Source organism: Calypte anna, chromosome Z (assembly GCF_003957555.1).
Source record: "Calypte anna isolate BGI_N300 chromosome Z, bCalAnn1_v1.p, whole genome shotgun sequence".
NCBI lineage: Eukaryota > Metazoa > Chordata > Aves > Apodiformes > Trochilidae > Calypte > Calypte anna.
The window spans coordinates 45,964,454-45,986,598 of record NC_044274.1 but is presented as its reverse complement, the minus strand read 5'-3'; the positions used below and the strand labels follow the sequence as shown (position 1 = coordinate 45,986,598).

The following is a 22,145-nucleotide window of genomic DNA, read 5'->3' as shown; positions in this document are numbered from 1 at the left end:
CACATTCAAAATGTTGATGAAATTATTCTCCCAGTTTTCAAGAAAAAAGGAGCGTGGTACCTCAACAGGGTCAGCTGTTATTCACAAAGGCTGCGTAGGACGACCATAATGTGTTTAATTTTTTTTCCCCCTGAAGACAGCACTCTTACCTCGTAACACCCACCATTCTGCCTGGCATCATTCTCACAAGACTTTCCTTGACAGCAAAGAATGCTGCATGGGGTCCCCCATAACAGAGTGGCACACCAAACCTCTGGGAGTTCCCCAGGACAACATCTGCCCCAAACTCTCCAGGAGGCTTCAGAATACAGAGGGCCAGAAGATCAGAAGCACAGCAAGCAAGAGCCTGAGAACAGAAGTGTACAGAGCAGTCACCCTCTTTTCTGAAGAAACAGTGTTTGCATGGGAGCAAATGCTGAACAAGATCCAGCTTCAAACCGGTCCATACTCTTGGCACAGAGCTGAGGTGCAATGGCTGTAATGCTTAGGAACTGCATGGAGCTGGAGAGTAATACTTCAGATTGCATCCCATGTAACACTTAATTTCTATGATGATGGCTGTTTCATGGACCAGACTGAAATCCGCAAGGTCAATAAAATTTATCTTACCCCATTCTGATGAGCTCTTTCAACAAGTTCAGAGAAATCCTCCACCTTCCCTTCAGTGTCCGGATACTGAAATAATACTCCACTAACATCCTTCCCACTGAAATCCATCTTATGAGGTAACTGAAGCTCAATAATAACACCTGTATAACTGGAAAATAAAAACATGCAGAAGACAACACATTCAAGCCACTTCCTGACTTGGACTGATACTTAATATAACATGCTCATGGCATTAGATATGACTTTGTTTCTTTTTTATATTTTTTTTTTAATTCAGAGACTTTTTTTAACATGCAGAGAGATGAACCTTTCAGCACCATAGGCTGACTGAATTTCATGTCCCGATACATAGTACTGAAGAACAGTTGCATTTGACATCAGCATCAGAAACATGGAGCAAAGCAGACCACGAGTTACCTGATATCAATATTTTGCTGCTTTAGAATGTTTCTTTGATAACCAAGTCATATTTTTAGAAGATGGTTACTTTAAATTGTAAATCTAAAATGGATTTAGCTCTCTTTAGAAGAGAGGTTTTGTTAACTATGGTAACTGCTTTCCAAGTTTAAAAAGTTGAGCAGACTGAATTCAATAACCAAATGTATATATTTGTGTAAACAACTTCAGGAGAAAATGAAATGTTTTCTTTCTATCAGATGTTTAGTCTCTTTTTAAACATCTTTAATTATTTTTCAGTTGTATTTTAATGGCAAAGTAGAAGCAACACCAAATGTTAACCGATTTCTGCTTTTATTTGGCAAAAAAAGCATAATCCTACATTCCAAAAATTACAGGTATATAGTAAAGAAGCACAGGTAAAAAAATCTGCGATCAAAAAAATCAATGCAAATGAAAAGATATGGTGGAAAATGGAGAGAAACATTACTTGGCTCTAGTTTGGACCACTGCTATGGTTTGAGGGTGACATCGGGCATCTACATAGAACTTTCTTCTTTTGTTGTGCCTGGTAGAAAGAAATAGAAAAAAATTCAGTGTTACATATCAAGAATGTATTATTTTCCATTGAAATAATATTAATCTGTTTTTCTGCATGTGAGTTTTCCTAAGTTAAAATGCAGTTGTAAATTTTGGTTATCTTAACCAAATCAAATGAATAACTGAATGAAGGTTCTGGTCCATTTAAAGTAATAAAGCTCATTTTAGGCACTCAAATGAGATTCATACATGACAAGAATTAAAACACAATACAAAACAGAAGGATCCAATTTAGGAAGCTGCAGAAATGCCTACACACACACACGCTCTTTTAAAGGAATATAACTGCAGTCTTTACTACAGATTTTCAGTGTTGCCCTCGATTAAAAAAAAAAAAAAAAAAGAAGAATCATCCAACTATTAAAATGAAGACTAAAACAACTGCTTGGTTTTCTTTGGTAAACCTGACTATGTCAGACTGATGCTTCAAACTCACAAGTTAACACGCGGTCTCTGCTGTGTAATCTCTTTCCTGGTATACAGTCCTACCTTTAATCATCTTTCAGATGTCATTTGATTTGCAGATCCCTTTCAAATACCCCTACAATACAGATCCCTAAAAGTAATGGACATACCTTTAACAGTTCCACTTTTAGCAACTCGGGACTAATGTAATCATCAATTTTTAAAGCTCCTTTTAACCACTACTAGAAAAAGCAATACACCCGTTTTTCAGCTGACCTCACTCTCATCTCATCCTGCCCATACTTACTCAGCTTCTCTGTGAGAAGTTCAGGGACACTGTCTAGGCAGACAACAACCACTCTTCTCACTCACCAAGCCAGTCATTTAATTGTAAAAAGTTATCAGGTTGGTCAAGCATGACTTCCCCTGTGTGAATCCTGTATGAATCCAGGCTGGTGACTCCTGATAAGCTTCCTGCCCTTCATATCACTGGAGGTCGTTTCCAGGACTAGTATTTGTTCCATCATCATTGAGCTATTGAGGTGAGGCCAAACAGATAGCAGTTCCCTGCATCCTCATTCCTGCCCTTCCTGAAGACTGCTTCCTCCAGTGCTGAGGTAGCTCTCTCAATTGCCAAGTTTTTTTGAAGGTAACTAAGAGCAACCTTGCAATAACATTAGGCAGCTCCCTCAGCACTGACAGGTGCATCACATCAGGGCCCACAGACTTGGGTCCAGACTTCTTAAATATTATCTAACCTGACAGTCCTCCACCAAGGGTAATCTTCTTTGCTCTGGATTTTTCTCTGGTCCCAACCCTTAAGTTTCTAATACTTTACATGTTTCAGTTACACATTTACATCAACTCTTGGAACTTTTCTGGGGGCTTAGTGATGTGGGTTACAGTTGTTTAGACTTCTGCTCGGTGAAAGGCCACACTCAACTACAACCCACTCATCCATGACTGTGCACCAGAGGTACCTTTCAAACTCCAGAATTCCTTCCTGCTGTGAATTAACCATACATGTAAATGTAGTACCTGTGACATAGTTGCATGGCTTCTGCAGCAGCTGTTCCCTCATCCAGTAAAGATGCATTAGCCACATCCATCCCTGTGATATCACACACCATAGTCTGGTAGTTCAGCAGGCTCTCCAGCCTGCCCTGGGACACCTCAGGTTGGTAAGGAGTATACTGGGTAACCCTGTAATAAAAGAATTCTGAGTTTGGATCTAGAAACAGAAGTGTGTAACAGAATTATGCCAATATGTAACTGATCTATGCCACAGGAAAAATAAGTTGTGAAGTGTAATTCCCTAACAAAAAGATTTGTTGAGAAAACAGTTATTTGTATTGCTTGAAAATATCTCTTTTTCTGGGATGGACTCTGACATTTCTATTATTCTGTTTTGCCACTCTGAAAAGAGAAATTACTTACATCAGAGGTGTGAGTGCATCAAGGGAAAGGGGGCACTGAGAGTGGTAGAACTGACTCAGGTCACAATATTCACATGAGAATGCTTAGTTCAACCATATCTAGGTATTGCCATTATTTTTTAACACTGTTTCTGAAGCCCTTCACTTGCCAAGTCTTTTTCAGCCTCATGGGATGAGAGAAACTCAGCATTTTTCAGGGTCAAGCTCAGGAATATGAAACTTCTAGTGAAACGAAAATTTCCATATGTAGTAGTGGAGGGAAGTGAGACTGATCTGAGTCTTGCTTGTTAAAAAAAAAAAAATAAACAGTAGAGGCAAGATAAGCAATTCCTTAGAAAAGGCAGAAATCCAAGGGAAACATTCTATTACAACAGTCCAGAAAAACAAAGCAGCATGGGTCAGGAATAAAGTGCAAGAACAGAGATGAGAGTCTCCTCTCACTATTGGAAATCTGGGTACTGGATTCCATGGTGTTTCAGGACAAGTTTTATGCCAATTTGAATTCAGAGTAGCAGCCAGAAACAAGTGATAAATGAGAACACTCATGGCCCCTGTTTCCTCACAATGGAAAAAAATTCAGTTTGTTTCCTGAAAGGGTGATAATAAGCCCTAAACTTTAAAAAAATACTTATGGGTGTAATTACAATCTTTAAAGAGATCCTGAAGATTTTGGAAGCACAGAGCAAGTCAAATAAAATCCATAGTAGGTGAGCAACAAAGACTTTTGAAGAACAAGATGCAGAACCTGTGGAATATGGCAAGATGAGAGAAGCAATAAAATAATAATGCAGCAGAGGAAGTCAGAGAGAAAGCTGTGAAAAAGAATGGAGGAGTTGGAAAGGAAGTACTCAGTAAGTGAACTCAAAATGTGATATGTGATGTTCATGTATTTACTCTCTATTTAAATAGACATGTGTGCACAAACTCCACACATGTGGAGTTCAGTTCAGTTTGGTTCAGTTCAGTTCAGTGATAGAAAGAAAGAGCTATTTATCAAATTAGATAAATATTAATGATTTTCCCACATATAGAAGGTTTTTCCTGCTTCTTAGCCATGTCTAACATTAAGCTACATGTCATAATACACTTAACTATACATTTCACAAGTGAGACCATGTCCTATGCTGCATTGCTCATCTCAGTAATAATTTAATTTTTTTTCTCCACTGCTTCTGAATCCAGTTTTCAATGTCAGATAAAATTTCAGTATAGGAGTATAAAGATTTGTTTTCTGACTTGTCCCCCTGCCAACAGAAATAATTATTCCCAACTTCTTTGCATGAACAATGCATTTCACAGAATCATGGAAAATTAGGGATTGTAAAGGTACTTGAGAGATCATAGAACCATAAAATGGCTAGGGCTGGAAGGTACCACAGAGATCAACAAGTTCCAACCCCCTTCATAGACAGGGGCACCTATCACTAGACCAGACTGCTCAAGGCCATATCCAGTCTGGCCTTGAACACTCCCAGGGATGGGGCAGCCACAACTTGTTCAGGCAAGCCATTCCAGCATCTCACCAACCTCACAGAAAAGATTTTTTTCCTCCTGTCCAGCCTAAATCTCCCCTCTTCTAGTCTGAAACCATTTCCCCTTGTCCTCTCACTATACACCTGTGTAAAAAGCCCTATCCCAGCTTTCCTGTAGGCCCAAGATCATCTGGTCCAACCCCCCTGCCAGAACAGGGTCACCTATAGCAGGTTACACAGGAACGTGTCCAGGTGGACTTTGAATGTGTCCAGAGGAGGAGACTCCACAACCTTCCTGGGCAGCCCATTCAAGTGCTCTGACTCCCTCACAATACTTCTTTTTATTTATGTGGAACCTCTTATGGTTCTGTTGCCCTTTGTCCTGTCATTGGACATCACTGAGAAGAGCCTGGTTCTGTCCTCCTGGCAGTAGCCCTTTACATATTTATAAATAATAATGAAGTCACCCCTCATTCTCCTCTTATTCAAGCTAGAGACCCAGATCCCTCAGCCTTTCCTCATAAGGCAGATGTTCCACTCCATTAATCATCTTGGTTGCTCTGCACTGGACTGTCTCAAGCAGTTCTCTGTCCCTCTAGAACTGAGGGCCCAGAACTGGACACAGTATTCCAGATGTGGCCTCACCAGGGCAGAGTAGAGGGGGAGCAGAACCCCTCTCAACCAACTAACCACCCCCCTTCTAATGCACCCCAGGATGCCATTGGTCTTCTTGGCCACCAGGGCACACTGCTGGCTCATGGTCACCCTTCCATCCACCAGCACCCCCAGGTCCCCTTCCTCTACACTGCTCTCTGACAGCCCAGTCCCCAACCTGTACTGGTAGCTGGGGTTGTTCTTTCCCAGATGTAAGACTTTACACTTGCCCTTATTCTAATATATTAAATTTCTCCCTGCCCAACTCTCCAGCCTGTCCAGGTCCCTCTGAATGGCAGCACAGCCTTCTGGGCTGTCAGCCACTCCTCCCAGTTTTGTGTCATCAGCAAACTTGCTGATAGTACACTCTACTCCCTCGTCCAGATCATCAATATATCTATTGAACAGCACTGGTCCCAGTACTGACCCCTGAGGGACTCCACTAGAAACAGACTTCCAACTAGACTCCATCCCATTGACTACAACCCTCTGGCTTCTGTCCTTCAACCAGCTCCCAATCCACCTCACTGCCCAATCATCCAGGCCACACTTCTTCAGTTTAGCTCCAAGAATGCTGAGGGAGACAGTGTCAAATACCTTCCTGAAATCAAGATAACCTCTGTCTGCTGCTCTGCCATCATCCATCCACCTGGTTACATCCTCATAGAAGCCTATCAGGTTGGTCAGACATGACTTTACCTCAGTAAAACCACACTGATTGATCCTGATAAGCCTCTTGTCCTTTATGTACCTGGAGACAGCACCAAGAATGAGTTGTTTCACCACCTTTCCAGGGATGGAGGTGAGGCTGACATTTCCAAGCTTAATATAAGAAATTCCTCTGTACTTAAAGTTAACAATCTTACTTCCTCATTTTATTTCAGCTAAAAGTGGGGTCGTTTTTTTGCATTATAATATTCAGAAGGAGCTATAAAAATACTAACCTGAATTAAATGACTAATTGAAATGCATTAGGGAAATACATAGTGCAAGAGAAGAAAACTAAAATCAAGAGCCATTGGTTAGTACTTGTCAGAAAAATCAGTTAACAGAAGTTAAGGCTTTAATTAAAGGTAAGTGTACTGGCTTTATTGTTCATTTCATACTGGTTATATTGTACAATAAAACATTAATAATTAGGGACTGATGCAAAATGAGAAAGGTATTTTGCTAAAGAATAATAAAGTTGTAACTGTTAATGTGCAATAAAATTATCTTTTCTGTTTTCAAAGACAAAGCATCTTTCTTAAGAGGTGAGTCATGTTCATAACTCCTTATTTGATGAGAGCCCCTTTTTTAAAGATTTTATCATATGTAATGTAGATAGACTTTGTAATGGATGCTTCAAAGCAGACCACTCAAATCAGTTACCCAAAAACCTATTAAAAAAACCTCAAGAATTTCCACATACAGCTCATGCTCAAATGATTTTTTTAAAATGAAGGTGGTTTTCCATTGTAGTAAAATAAATAAATAAATCTATTCTCTAAACTGCCACTACATACCTGCTAATTTGACCGTTCTCTTGAACGTCAATACTACCCTACACAGCTGGGTTAGTGCACTATCAAATAAAATAGTACACTGCAAATCAGAAGGGGACTTTAAGATTTCAATTTTATGCTTTTGAATGGTAGAAAAACTGGAAGTTAAACCAACCAATTTTGGAAAAGGTGGAAAAAATTCAACTAAGGAATTCTGAATTCTAGTACTACTGCAAATTACAGTGAATAAAGTTTAAAATTTGTACAGGAAAAGACCCCTTTTATAACATTTAAAAAAATCTCTTTAAACACTTCTCTTTTTGGTTTGGTTTTTGTTGGGCCTCTTGTTTGGCTGGTTTCCTTTTTGAAGATTGGTGGCACTACCTCTACTTCTGAAGCTTTAAATATATTAATTCTACTTCTCTGCAATTTCTTGAATGAAGAGTTGGCTTTTGTCTGGACTCTGACTTGTTCTTGAGTCTACATTACGTTACAAGGAAGCTCTTTAAAAGTGATTTCTATGGTAAAATTTTACATGTATCACATTCCTGAAAAGCACACTAAACTGTCTCCCATTCAAAACACTTGCCTCTTCTGCTTAGATTTGTTGAAGTGGAAGTTATGCACATCATTCCAGTCCAGTACCAATGACTTTAAAATTAAAAGGAAGAAATACCTTTGTGGCAAGCAACCCAACTACATGCAAACAGGGGCAAAGAGGAGCAGGCAAACAGGAACGTGGCACAGCAGTTAGCAAGGCAGTTCACGCAGGCAGGGCAAGCAAGAGGGGCACAGCCACCTCCCAGCTCTCTTGAAGGAGCAATGGTTTCCAAAAAAGCAAAAGCTGTTGCTATTAAGACAAAGGGTGTGACGGAACCCCTTAAGAGGGACACCAAGATGGTCGTAGCTGTTCAGGCCTCTGGCTGCGCAGAGTGTTCGAGCCTGGTGTTAGCACCAGAGGACAGTGTGAGTGGGGTCTGTGTGCAATGCGAGCAGGTGAATGACTTGCTGTGCCTGGTGGCAGAGCTCAAGGAGGAGGTAGAGAGACTAAGAAGTATTAGGGACAGTGAAAGGGAAATTGACTGGTGGAGTCACAGCCTTTCTAACCTAAAAGAAGTCCAGAAGGAGACGGTGAAGCCCTGCCCCTCCTGCCATCAGGCAGTTGGAGCAAACCAGGTGGACGGTAGAGAATGGAATGGAAACAGGTCCCTCATCGGAGAGGCAAAAGAATCCCCTCCCAATCCCCACCATCCCCCCAGGTGCCCTTAGAGAACAGATATGAGGCCCTGGACTCAGAGAATCAGGCAGAGGACAGACAAGAGGAAGATCTGTCGGGAAGGTCTCCTGTTCACCCCCTGCCTACCAGATGGGTTACAACTACAGCTACAAAGAAAAAAAAGAAGGGTAGTTGTAGCTGGTGACTCCCTTCTGAGGGGAACTGAGGGCCCTATATATCAACCGGACCCATCCCACAGGGAGCTGCTGCCTTCATGGGGCCCAGGTGAGGGATATTAGTAGGAGATTCCCCAGCTAACTTGGCCCTCTGATTACTATTCTATGATTCTATAATCCAGTCTAACTGGAGGAAAATACTATCTCCAGTCAGCATCTCTTCTGACCAAAAGTGTTTCTGCTGACAAAAGCTCCCAGTCTAAGTAAGGCAGAGAGGTCATGACACAAAGGAAAGGTTCCATGAGAAGTTTGTGGCATCCTTCTTGAGCAGTGTCTGACCTTCTGGAGTTCAGTAGTAAGTGCAGTAAGCAGTAATTTGCAAGACTGATGTCATGTGATGGCATGAGCTAAAATCAATCTCGAATTTCAGATATACATAATATTCTTCCTGAGATCTGACAATATGATGGAATTGACTTGTAGTATGGATGGGCCACCAGTAAAATTTGACACCACCATACATCAGCCACAGGAAAAAAAAAAATATATGAATTTATCTGACAAAAATGGAAAAATGAAATTCACATACAGTCACAAATACTTTTTTTTTCCAATTATCTAGCTTCTATGGATTGGACAAAACAAACCAAAATACACCAGCTGTATTCAATTTAAATATTGCAGTGCAGAGATACTAGAGTAAAGCTGTACAACTGGGAGCCACCAACTGCAAAATTCTATCCAGCCTGTACAATTCCCAAATGTCATAGTGGATCTAGAGTTGCAGATACATTACTTGGCACTTTATAAAACTCTGAAGAGCAGTTAGAAGGGTGTTCCTAAAACAGTATCTTATCCACAAGTTTGAGAAAGCTAGATAGTTTTATGATAGGGCATGGAGATGTGCCAGATTCCAACCAAAGCATGAACATTGAACTTACTGCCAATTTGGCATGGCTTTTAGTTGCTTGTGAAGATTTATGCAGAAAACAGCTGTGTATAATTTATATCAGATTTTTTTGCACAGTATGCAGTAGTTTTCAGAATGCAATGCATAAATGCTCAGTGCTACTAGTTACTACATTTAATGTTACACCACTCATGTGAAGATGGTAGGTGTTCTTGGTATAGGTATTTTATTCTTACACATTTAATATCTGAACTGTACTTTGGAGACCTCTGCATCATGCTCCATTGTATGGCATTAGTGTGACTTGAAAGGCCTTGATTCTTAATCCATGTAGGACCTTAAAATAAACACTCCAGTTTTTTGACATATATGATAAAACACCTACATATAAAGCTGATTCTTGAAACCAAATAGTCTTCAGATCTTCAGTTATTTATTTACGCTAATGGCAGGGCACAGAGTTAATTTGGTGTGCTACACAAGGGAAAGAGCTGAGCACACTGGGTGTGAAAAAATTTCATTAATGTGTTTATATGGAGAGGAGCAGAATAAGGACTGTACATCCATACCAGGAGAAAAATCCCATGGATTCCTACATTTGAGGGGTCTGTACTGAAAGTCATAGGTAGTATGCCTCAAAATAAACCCTTTCTGCCTTTACTTTATAGCTGAGATGTTCTCAAGATAAAGGAAGTTATCCATTACCCTGCTATTTAATTGTTTGGAAAAAACAAGCTAGTATTTTTGCTAATATCAACTAACTAGTGTATGAAAAATACTTCTAAGACTCCCATCTGGAATTGTTAGTCACAGATTGCTAGGAACAAGGAAGTATTATCAGACAGTAACCAAGAGCAAAAGAAAATCAAGGATTTAAACTAAAGGATCCCTATCCTCTACATCCTGTGATTAAGTCAGATCCTTCGTAGGAGACTGGAATTTTAACTGCAGCATTTGAAGTCCACAAGAGAAATTTCTCTGCTAGTTCTCTAACTTCCAATCAAAATGTTCTTTGTATAAAATATTATCTGAAAAACATCTACCCCCAGTTTGCTGAAATAGCTCCTTTCACAAATACAGAGGTAGATAAAATGTGATTCAGACTTCAAAGAAAAGGACATCTATGCTTTTCTAAAGCTCCTAATGCAAGAAATTCCTGAATGCTGACTTCCCAGGCACTGAGAAGGGCACAGTTTTAAAAAGTCAAAGAGTTTTATCTCATAGTAATCAAACTATTCAACTTTCATTGTGAAGAGAGGCCTTACCAAAAACCATCAAAAACTTCTGGAACTCCAACAGTGTTGAGTATTCTCTTAACAGAAATCTGAGATTTGGGAAGACTTTGGTGGTAATCTTCTAAAGAATACAGTGTGTCAGTAGTCTCATTTGGCAAAAAATACATTTAGTTCTACACAGTTTCCTCCTTAGATCTACCCCTCCTACCCTCCTAGCAAGTGTCCTAAATACTGTGAAGTACTTCACTTTCATGTTCACAGTCTTCTAAAAATAATCTTTTATAAACTTACACTGAATTCCATTTCAAGCCTTGCTCTAACAAATAACCAAGCAATGAGAAAGTATGAGTAATGTGAGAGAGGCAGAACTGATGAAAACCAGTGAGCACCTGCAGCATTTCCCTTGGAGCTGCAACATGAAGTCTGTTAGCACGGCAAGCGTTACACAGAATATCTGAGGAGAGGTTTCATTTCTTGAACAGCTTCCGTAACACCTGTATAGCTGCTTTTGCACACATACACACACACACCTAAACCTTCCTAGCAAGCATCATGTCCTTCCCTCTAGCCATCTAAAAAATTTAACTTTTAGCCATCTAGTTTGACTTCACTGGACGTTCCAAGAAGAGATCTCTGGATAGACTCTCCAAGTTGCTTCATTAACACTGAATGGAAATATTTAGATTGCATACGTTGCAAAAAGTAGGTGGGGATAAGGCCAAGTAAAACTTTGTAAAGATCTACTGCACAGAACCCTTATGTGCAAACGGTGCAACTTTTTCACCAGTTAGAAACTTTGAGGTGCAAATAGAGCAGACAATAAAAATACACAGGCTGGAAGGTCCACAGATACACAGACCTGTTTATGGCAACTCAAGGACAAAAAGTAGTCTCTAAGTAGCTTTTTACAGCTGAAGCTGTAGCTAAAGGCTTACAGTAGCTAAAGGCTTTTTACACTGACTAATTTGACTCTTTGGTTGAGTGGAGCTTTTAAATACATATAAAAACTTTAAATACTGCTTTTACTAAGATAAAAATTATTCTATAATTACCTAATTACTCCAGTAATAAAGATGGCAGTTATTATTTTAATACAGTACCAAAAAGGATGACTGGAGATATGGGAACTTCTAAACCAAATGAGACAATGCAGGACACAATTTGCATTCAGATTGTTGGAAAATCAGACTCCACAGTAGATTATTTTTCCTCTTGCATCATTTCTGAGTTGCAGTTCTTTAGAGAAATGTCAATTTTAAATGAGTATGTATGATCATGCCTTATGATCAGGCCTTCATCAGGTAAAGTCCATCAAGAGTCAAACCCCCATTATTTAGATTAATGCTATTCATGAGATACAAATCAGTGCATGGGAATATTTGCCTTTTTACGTTTAAGTAAAAGAAAAACAACCCTAACCAATAACATTCCCACTGAAGTCTGTCAGACAGACTATTCTTTTGCTTATTCTAAAAAACTGAAACATCAGCTGGGTAAGTACAAAGTACAAAATTCTCAGCCCCTTCTTAAATGAATTATCAAGTACCGCTGATGACCTGCTTTCAGGCACCAGTTCATTATTTGTTCAGACAAGAATGTTTTTTATGGATACACAAACTCACGAAAGCCTCCAGTTTTAAAATATTAAGAAAGAAATACCATGAGAAAACCCTTTTATTTTTTCAAGGATCCCTCATTATACAACCATAATCAGAGTATATGCAAAGTAGTTCATTAGAGTATATGCATAACATTTAACTATCTCCACTAGAAACTGCATGTACCAGTGAAGGAGGAGCACATCTAAACTTAGGCAGGTTAGGAAATAATTACTTTAGTTTAGGAGTTTAAGTCTCTGTGCTTCCTTAAAGCAAGCAAATCTTCTTCTTCTAGTATAATAAATAAGCACTGTGATCAGAAGTCAAAAAATGAATGAAATACTTTACAGAAAAACTGTATGTTAAAGTGAAAAGTGTTTTTTTTTCCTCTCTAGCTTCAGCATGAACAACACTGCTTCTACACTTACACACTGATACAGAACACACAAAAGAACTAGTAAAAAAAAAAATAGGTCTGAGGTCTATTTGCCTATGCTTACGTGTAAGGTAAACTACAAATATATATTTATATACATATATTTACAAAGAAAATGTGGTACATTACCATCCTGCATTCTCCAGCAAATTGCGTGCAATGGGCTGAGGCACTGAGCAGTTGTAATAACCCATGCCTATGTAAGACCTCCAAATCTTGTTCTTGCTTGCAATATTGTATAGAGTTTCAAGGATTTCATTTTCACCTAATTGAAAAGAAATTATGTCAGAAAACTACAGTCACATATAACACTAGCAGTTTCTAATTGAAATGCCTTGTACTTCTGTAAGAAAAAAATAATGCAATATTAGTGAGGCAAGTATATGCAGAAGCAGAAAGCTCAAACAAAGAACAGTAAAGATGAAACATGCTGGTAAAAATACTTTCTGGGAAAGTTTAAATTCTGCCAAAATTCTGCAGAATGCAAAAAATTTGAAATAACAACTGAATAATAACAGGTTTTCAACCAATTGGAAACAATAGTGAAATGGCTGTAGGTAAATAGCTTATGGAGCCCTTCTTAGTTCTAAAGAACCCATTTTTTTCATACCTTCCTTACTATAACTCATTTTACTATGCTAAAAAAAAAAAAAAAAAAAAAAAGTGTGAGAGCACTATTTCTAACTTAAGAAATTCCATTTGAGATTAATTTTTAAATGAGTCTGCCAGTCTATTTTACACCAGAGATTATAACAGCATTCTTTGAAGTGTTCAGACAGAAAACTTTTTCACACCCTTCTTCCTCCTGCTCTAGTTTAGCCTTTGGTCTTGCTTCTACATACTTCTCAGTGTCATGAAGGCTGTGCAAAAAACCAAATAAATCACATGCGGTCAACCTGTTCCTACTAGTCAGTGAATACCTAACATCTAACTAACATCTGCCAAAGGGAAAGATTTATGAAGTTTTTTGGTACCTGAGGATGCAGAAAGATGGCAATTCTAAGAGTAAAGGCTGCCCAACACAGCAAACCTGGGTGGAAGTGGAGAACTGATCACCACCCCACCCAGGTGAGGGAAGCAGATTTTTAATTTATTTTTTTTTTTAATCCCACCCCCTGACCTCAGCAACTGCTGTACTGAGGCAATTCTGTTCACTCTGCACTGCAATTTGAAAAGCAGACTTCAAAGTTTAAAGCCACAAATCACCAAAGCAGAACAGCTGGATGTCTCAAAGGCCATTTTCTCTTGACATGCTACTCCAGAAAGAGAGATCAAGTCAAAACAGTTAATGCTCTGGAATCTTGTGGCAAATAATTCTTTAGGTTTTGAATTAATTTCTTTTTCAACAATAAACAAGGATATTAGAGCTTCTGCTGATTTCAAAAGTCAACTTTCCTCCTTTTACTTGATGTGCTGATCTTTCATTCCATGTATAAAGATTTTAAAAAACCACAAAACCCTCTGATTTTCTGTTAATTTGTTCACAGTCACATTATACCTTCCACAAAGTTATTTTTTCACTGCTCAGAGTTACCACTTCCAAATTCACTTCTTCTCTGCCTTTTACTCAGATCTAAAGATTAATTTCTTGCTTTCAGTAAACTGCCTTTTTATCTTGAGACTCAGAGGAGTCATGTGTTTGTTATATTTGAAGCAGCAATGTCCAGGGCAAAACTTCTGAAGGTCAGTGAGCAGCTCCACTCTCCAATACTCCTCCCACAAAGTTTATTCCAGAGAGATGCACTTGTCCATTTTAAGTGAGTTAACACTGAAGACATCTTCCTCTCCCCCTTGCAAACCAAAAGTTTGCTGAAATAGTCTGAGTGCAATTTGAGAGGGAGGGCTGTACTCTTGCAGAACTCAAACATCAATGCTTTTTTTGAAAATAGTTATGAATTGGCTTGTTTAACTCTAAACACATTTGAAGACAGAAGCTGGCTATGATTTAACTTGCTCGCTAGCCCTATGTCACACACAAAAATGAATTAAGAGTGTGATTTCTGCAGTTAGCACATACCACAAATACTGTGCTGAGCCAGACAGCACTTCCTTTGTTTGTCTGACTGGATGTTTCTTGTCTGTAAGAGTAGCTTCTCAGAAAACACAGCTAAGGGCTGCCACATGAAGACTTGTGCTAGAACTCTCCGAAATAAACCAGTTCCCAAAGTTATTCAAAGCATGAAACAAAAAGCCTACTGAAACTGTAAACAGGCTAGACAGCAACTCAGCAGAGAACCACATCCCATTAACATGAACTGCATTGATAGATTCCAGCACTGAATATATTTTTAATCATTTATGAGCTGCCTGTGAAAAGAACTGCCCTATCAGTATTAATGAGTGGTGGAATGCTGCCGGGTGCACTTCCCTCCACTCCTGCCTGGTCTCACCTCACTCCTTTGTCAACAGCAGCAGTGCAGTTCAAATACACATCTCCCATCTTTGACATGTCTCTTGAAAGACACTTGGGATGCACACTCCTTCCCCTATGGCCTTACACTGCCTTCAAGTAGTTCATCACAGCATGTCTTTAGGAAGACAGCCCATATGGAACTGCATTCCCAAGCTCCTGATCTGTCTGTACAGCCTGGCTTACCTTAGACCAAACATTAAGTCCACGAAGTTTTATGATGACTAATTTTCATTAATTCAGTATTTGTTTCACACTGATGTGATTCTGAATTCAAGGCAAACAAAGGCAAGAGTTGGGGAAACCAACACATACACTAGGGGCCAAAGGCAAGGGAATGCAACCACTCTTTAACACCATCCCCAGCACCAACAGGAAGAATGGAGGAGGCACAGCCGGCTCTTTGCAGCAGCGTGTGGCAGGAGAGCAAGAGGCAGCTGCACAAGCTAAAACATGAGAGCTCAGACTGGAGGTGAAGAGAAACCTTTTCTCTCTGAGGACAACCCAGTGATGCAGGTAGGTCTCAATCCTTGAAGGTTTCATGCCCTGCCTTGAGCAGCCCAGTCAAAGCCCAGAACTGGCTCTGTTCTCTGCAGGCACTGGAGACCTGCCCAGGTCCCCACCAACCTGACCTTACAGCACATGTAGTGGAAAACAGTGTATTCTTGCAAATACTTACTTGTTTAGAGCTACAGCATACCAAGCCTGTGATTTTGGCAAATTTCAATACGTATGGTTGAAAAAACACAGCTTTCAAGACACTGTATTGGCTATTGATTACTTTTTTTGTTGTTTGAGTCTCCCCAGCAACAGGTACAAAAAAGAAGCAAAATCCAAACTGGGAAAATAAAACCAGCTAAAAAAACTTACAGCTGTTAAGAAACTGTTGAAACTGGCCATGACCCTCAGCTCTTTGTTTCCAGCTTTCTAAGACAAGATGGTTGATGATATGCCTTTATCTTGAATTAATTTTATTGGGTATAACTATACATTCTTTAAGAACCTGTGTTCAGCAAAACCTACAAATGCCAGCTAAGTCACTGCAGTTGATATTTATTCCCCTCACCAACCCATTAATGTAATCAAAGACAGTAACCAGAATAAAGTTCAATAATCTTGCAGAACTCCTGTCTTAGAACTATGGAGATACTGAGGTTCTCAGTGGTAGTTCTAGGGAGACTCTTCATGACTTCTATACCCACAGGTAGGAAAGGCAAAATGTATCACAAAAATAGTAAAAGAAAGTAAATTAACAGATCATTAATTGACAGTACTGTTATTTCTGCTACTGTTTCAGTGGTTAACACAGCTGATTTGCCTTGAACTTGTGAAACATCTGCAAAATAATTTAGTGCCCCCAAAATTAAAAAAGATGAATCAAGACAGAAGGAGACTATTTGGCCGATATTATTTTGTTCATAACATGTCAGGCTTAAATAAAATAAAATAATCAGGCTTCTGAGATCAAAGAAGCAAAATCTTCAGAACAGCAGTTGTAAGAAAAAGCAGATTAATTTATTTCTCTGCATTTAGCAATTACCCTGTTAAAAAAAACAAAAAAACAACAAACCCCCAAACCAAACCAAACCAAAGAAAACCAAACCAAAAACCCAAAACCCCAAACCAAAGAAAACCACAGATTACATTGAAGAAAAACAATTCCAAGCACTGTCAGATAATAATGCTGGAGACAGCACGAGAAAAATAACTGTTCCAGGTTCTGAGTCCAACCAGCAACTTCCCAGGAGGTAAGCACCATCTATTGCCCTGCCACCTCCTTCTCCTCCCTTCACTCCAGCCACATGCCCAGGTAGCAAAGCAACCCAAGGATGCTGTGAGGAGCAGAAATCACTGGAGGGGCCAAGAGCCAGCAATATGCCTGCCTTACCCCATCCTACCCCCAAGGCCTGCTGCCTTTGGAAAGAGAAACAGCAGCCTGAAAGTCCCATAAGGAGGAAAGTGTAGCTCCACTCCTTGTGGCAAGAGTCTGGAGGATGAAAATGACCCCTGTTATAGGTGTCCAAGGCATATGGACTTCAGCAGCAGTGAGTCTGCAATGCCTAAATCAGCTTTAAAAATGACTGATACTGGGAGTGGTTTATAAGCTCCCCCAAAATTAATTTTTAATGAGCATTTTAAAAACAAAATCAAAGTGGACTTAACTGCAAGAAAAGCAGTTACATTTGCAGATACAAGTAATCTTGGTTATAATACCACTGCCTCTGAGCAATGCTGCTTTTAAAAAATGACCCGATCAGTATTTTACACACATCTTTCAAGCTATTGTTTACAGACTCTAAAATTTGTGAATATAACTGAGAATATTTTGAAAGAAAAATCATGGCAGAGTTTGTAGTCTCTTTTTAAAATTCAAATCCTGAATAAAAATGCATAAATATACAACATATGTACAAAGCCTGCCCATTAAATAAACATGGGCATACAATAAGGAGCCTTCCAGGGATAACTAAGACCAATCCCTGCACTACATTTGCAGGGATAAAAGAAAGAGGATTACTCTTGTATTAGATTATCTGTTCTTCTACTTCAAATGGGTCAAACACTACATACTTGCTCAAGCATCTTCAGTACATAAAGAAAAGTTGATTGTTAAAGTTTACTTACTGTGACAGTGCGGGAAAAAGCTCTGTAAAACCAGATCACCACAATTAAGTATCAAATAGATGTCTAGTCTTGTAAATACTGACTGAAGTTATATGCCAAATCAATGTTAGAGAAAAAGGTGACTGTAAAAAAAGTCCCCTTCCAAGCTTCCCCAACCAGCTGAGCTTCAGGACTCCAAATTACTGCTATGGGAAATCAGAGACATTTTGCTGTTTCACCCCTTCTGGCTTTCAGTGGCATATTCCTGTGGTTTTTACAGCACTGTCAGTAGGTTTTCATGGCAGTGTGCACTTTTAAAATGGCTTTTTTTTTTTTCTGTCAGAAAAGATACATCACACTACATCTCAAGGGAAGAAACTAATTTCAGAAACCTCTTGCTACAAGCTATATTCCTTCTTAACTTCATCACTGACCATGACTGTACAAGAAGAGATCTACCAACACAGCAACAAAAATACTGAAAAAGCATCTAGCACAGATGCACTTGTACCAGCAAAGTTTAGCATTTACCAGAATGGCTCTTCCACTCATACTTAAGCTAAACAAATGTCCAGTTAAGGTTGGGTCTTTCTCTCTCTCTTGGTATATTAGGTCCTTCAGGGAGGTAATGAAGCTTAATCCTTCCTACTGCCACACCTAATCCAAATTTGAAGATAAGCATACACATCTAATGTACACACAAGGCTTAAAGCTATAGAAGCCAAAAAATCTCACAAATATAATAGCAGAGACATATGATACTCCCACAAACATACTATTTATGGGGTGTACATAGTTTTCTTGGACTGCATATCTAATTCTATCTGTAAGCATGAACTTGAATGAGACTTCAGTGCAGCTTCAATGCCTTTCCTATCACAAATGAGTACTTTGAGCACACTTGATTTGTTAAGCTGTGCACTAACCCATGAAGTCATTGTGATCATGTTTCTCAAGTTATACTGAAAAGTGGAAGTTTGTCTTTAAACCAGTACTTACTGACATCTGAAATTTTATACATGCTGACATTTAACAATACATTTTGAATTGCCTAGCTGTGCTTTCTCATTGCATGTATGAGTTTAGGTGATAGTGGGAGCAAAACTGCCTTAACACAAATGAAAAGAACATGTTCAAACAGAATACAAGTCTCATGGTACTTCCCCAGTTTTGCTATTTCCCTTTAACACAAGAGAGATGACAGAGAAATAATATGCCATACTCACATAAGAAATCCTCTACTGTTCTCACTAATGCTGTATTGATAAGGAAGGCAGCTTTGCTCAGACTACTGTGTCCTAGGTACAAGATGCTCAATGTGAAGTTGCACAACTTTTAAGGTGAAGCTTTCAACTTTCTGAGTTTTCTGTTACAAATGCAAAGGAAAACCAGTGATGAAAATCTACACATGAAATTACAAAATACAGTTAGTTTATCACATTGCTTGCAGAAGAAATAGCAGCAGTGTGCAGAAAAAAAGTTTTCTGTACCTCATGCAAGCATCTCTTTTGAAAACTCACTGTTGCATGCTGAGCAATGTGAGAATGCATCGCAGTCACATTCTTTCAAAGTTTACTCTAAGGGAACAAGAGCAGCATAGCAAGTGGAGCAAAATGCCAGTGAACTAAATACAGTGTTAGCTAACGAGGTCCTGCTGCACAGTGAGGACCTGCATACAACAGAACAACCAGTGCGCAGCAACCTAGGAGGCATTCCCTTTGAAACTGCTATATAAGCACTTAAACCTGCATCAAGATTTAAACTCACTGTGATCTCACTGGTTTAAAATAATTGTACATTATTGAAAACTGATGTTCAACTGTCCTGTATCATTTTTCTGTGTTTTAGTAATGTAAAACTTGATTAAAGTATCATATGCTAAATCAAATAAAAAACGCAGAAGGTTTTTAAGAAGTAGTTATTAGTGACAATTTATATTTTACCTCTCTCACAAATCTAAAAATACAATTATCTAAGAAGTTATTTTCTCTTTTCACTTATCAGCCAGAGAGCCCCTTGACTGAAATACATTAATTGTAGGAAAACATGCCAAGCAATACTTTCAGCACTGATACAGACATAAGATGGGCATTAAATCAACTTCTCTGCTCCCGCTCTCCATTTTAATAATGAAAAAAAATGAAATACTGCTGGTACTACAGAACTACTTTAGAAGTATCAGCTTCCAGTCAATACTGTATCCCTCCTAGCTAGGATCTGTCTTTTCGGGCTCTGGTTTTCCTGGCTGTTTGTTCATTGTGGCGCTGCCTTTCACGTGTGATGTCATCCCAGAGTAACCAGATTGAACTGGCCGGGAACCTCAACGGAGCTGCGGGCCTGAAGTTTACACTCAAATTACAGAACACGGGTAAGCAATGAAAAAAGAAATAAATAAAATAATAAAAAAAAAAAAACCCAGCGAGAGGGATCAAATTTTCTACTAATCAGACAAAGGGTCTTGACTCAAACATCAAATTAATACTGATGTAATTGGCCCCACTATTTGAATAGCCACCGAGCTTTGTTAGTTTCCGTGGAACCGTTTAGCTCTGTGCATTTCAAAGTGTTCCTTTTACTCACGGGATTTCCAGCATGATGTTCACACGGATCTATCAAGATCGCAGACGTTTAAGTTTTGCACTGCGGTTTTTAACTTCTGAAAAGTGTTAATATCTTAAAACCTCATAAACAAACGTAATGTCTTCTACAGCATTTTGCTGAACTACTGTAGAGCTACAATTTCTGCCTCAGATGTTTTCCTGCAGGTTACACATCTCCCTCAACCACAGAGATACAGTGCCAGCCATTAGTCTACCGTGAAGGTTTTCACTGGGAAGGGGGGGGGAGGAGGAAAGAGAGGAGACGGGACACAAAGAAATACTGCAGAAACCTAAGAGCCAAGAGCGGCCCATTTGAAGCTTTATACTAAGGGGACGATTTTTGCCATGCGTCTCCCTCTGTATCAGACTTCGTGTGACAAAGTAGAAGCACCGTAGCATTTGAGTTCAACAAGAGATTTTCAGGCGACCCTGATCTGCCAGAAGAGCCAGAAATGCAGCACCCGAACTGCTCTACCGAGAGCGTCTATTAAGATTAGTGTCGGTGACGGTATTGCTACGCTTACTTAAGCCTTATCCTGCACTTAAGACGGGTGATCTGTTCGTGAGACGTCTCATCAGGGATACCCGGGGGAGGGAGCACTGAGAGGGGGACAACCCCCCAAGTCCCCCTCCCGGGGCCGCCGCTAGCGGGCAGAAAGGGCTGCGCCGGTGAAAGCAGTGGGGGGGTCCGACAGCACCCGGGGCCATGGGAGCACTTACATACGTGGTCATCCATCCTCAGCGGCCTCCGAAGACGGATGCTGGCTGGGATGGTTTTATCCATCAGTTCCTCGACGCTCTGTAAAGAGGCCACCGCACGCCGTGGTTAGCATGGCCCGCACCGGGAGGTGACCGCCCGCACCGCCTCCCTCCGCCCCGCACGGCCTCCTACCTGAACCCCGACGGTTCGCAGCATCTCCCGCTTGTCCCCGTCCCGGGGTCCGATGTGCCGCCGGGAGAAGTCATCGTGCCTCGGCAGGAGCTGCTCGATGCACCGTGCCGCCTCGCCGCCGACCCACCGCCTTGGGCCGCCCCCCAACGTCGCTGCCGCCGCCCGCAGGTGCCGCGGACCCCCGCGGGCCGCCAGCAGCCCCCACCAGCGCCCGCAGCTCTGCATGGCTCCACCGCCGCTCCCGCAGCCGCCCCCCCCCCCCCCGGCAGCCCCCTTTGAGAGCGGGGGGCGGTGCGGAGCTGCCCCCCACCGCCGGCGCCAATGGGGCCCGGGGGCGGTGCCGCCCTGGCCCCGCCTCGCCCCCACCTGCCCGCCCCCCCACGGCCGCCCCCCTCGGCCCTGACCCCTCTCCGCCGGGCCCCGCGGCCGAGCATCCCTGCGGCGGGGCGTCCCGGAGGCCGGGCGGGGAGAGCACCCTGGTTCCTAAGGGAAGGGAATTTTCCTCCACAAAAGCCCTGCTGGGATGGGTCGAGAAAAGGTTTCTGTGTTTCTGCAGCGGAGCGTGGACTTGCTTCCAAGTTACTAGCTTTTGGAGGAACAATACGTGTTCCTCTTTCCTGTAGCTGGTTCCGCGGAGGGGAATGCCAGCTCTATTACTGCTTTGACTTTACTGGTGATGTTAAGTCTTGGGGAGCAGAGAGGTTAACTGGGACCTACTTTTTCCTGTCTCAGTTCTGCATCTCTGAGGGTAGTACCAGCTACCAACTTCTAACTTAATTTCTATCGGCAGAGCAAAGTATAGCAACACTGAGGACACCTATTTTGGAGCAACATTAAAGTCACGTAACAATGAAAGTTAAAATATATTATCAAAAGAGACATTGATTTCATCTTAATTGTATCACAGATGTACTGTCTTCTGCATTTAATGAGACAATTAGTCACTATTTCAGAATCTAACAATAAGTGTGCTTCATGCCATATATCACTGACTTATGCAAGCCCTCTATTT

General features: G+C 40.6%; 1 protein-coding gene across 3 annotated transcripts in view; it reads right to left on the bottom strand.

Moving 5' to 3' along the window:
- The window catches only part of GLDC (glycine decarboxylase), a 44,380-nt gene extending 22,967 nt beyond the window's left edge, over positions 1-21,413 (bottom strand). For 2 of the 3 annotated variants that reach the window (XM_030466869.1, XM_030466871.1), the window contains exons 1-7: positions 21,134-21,413; positions 20,962-21,040; positions 12,757-12,892; positions 3,049-3,213; positions 1,496-1,573; positions 610-757; positions 150-346 (exon numbers count right to left, since the gene is read on the bottom strand). In XM_030466869.1, the coding sequence (XP_030322729.1) occupies positions 150-346; positions 610-757; positions 1,496-1,573; positions 3,049-3,213; positions 12,757-12,892; positions 20,962-21,040; positions 21,134-21,358 (1,028 nt within the window). In that variant the 5' untranslated portion in view covers positions 21,359-21,413. Of the gene's footprint in view, positions 1-149; positions 347-609; positions 758-1,495; positions 1,574-3,048; positions 3,214-12,756; positions 12,893-20,961; positions 21,043-21,133 lie in introns of those variants that run through there. The other variant, XM_030466872.1, reaches the window with a different exon arrangement.
- Positions 21,414-22,145: the final 732 nt, after the last annotated feature.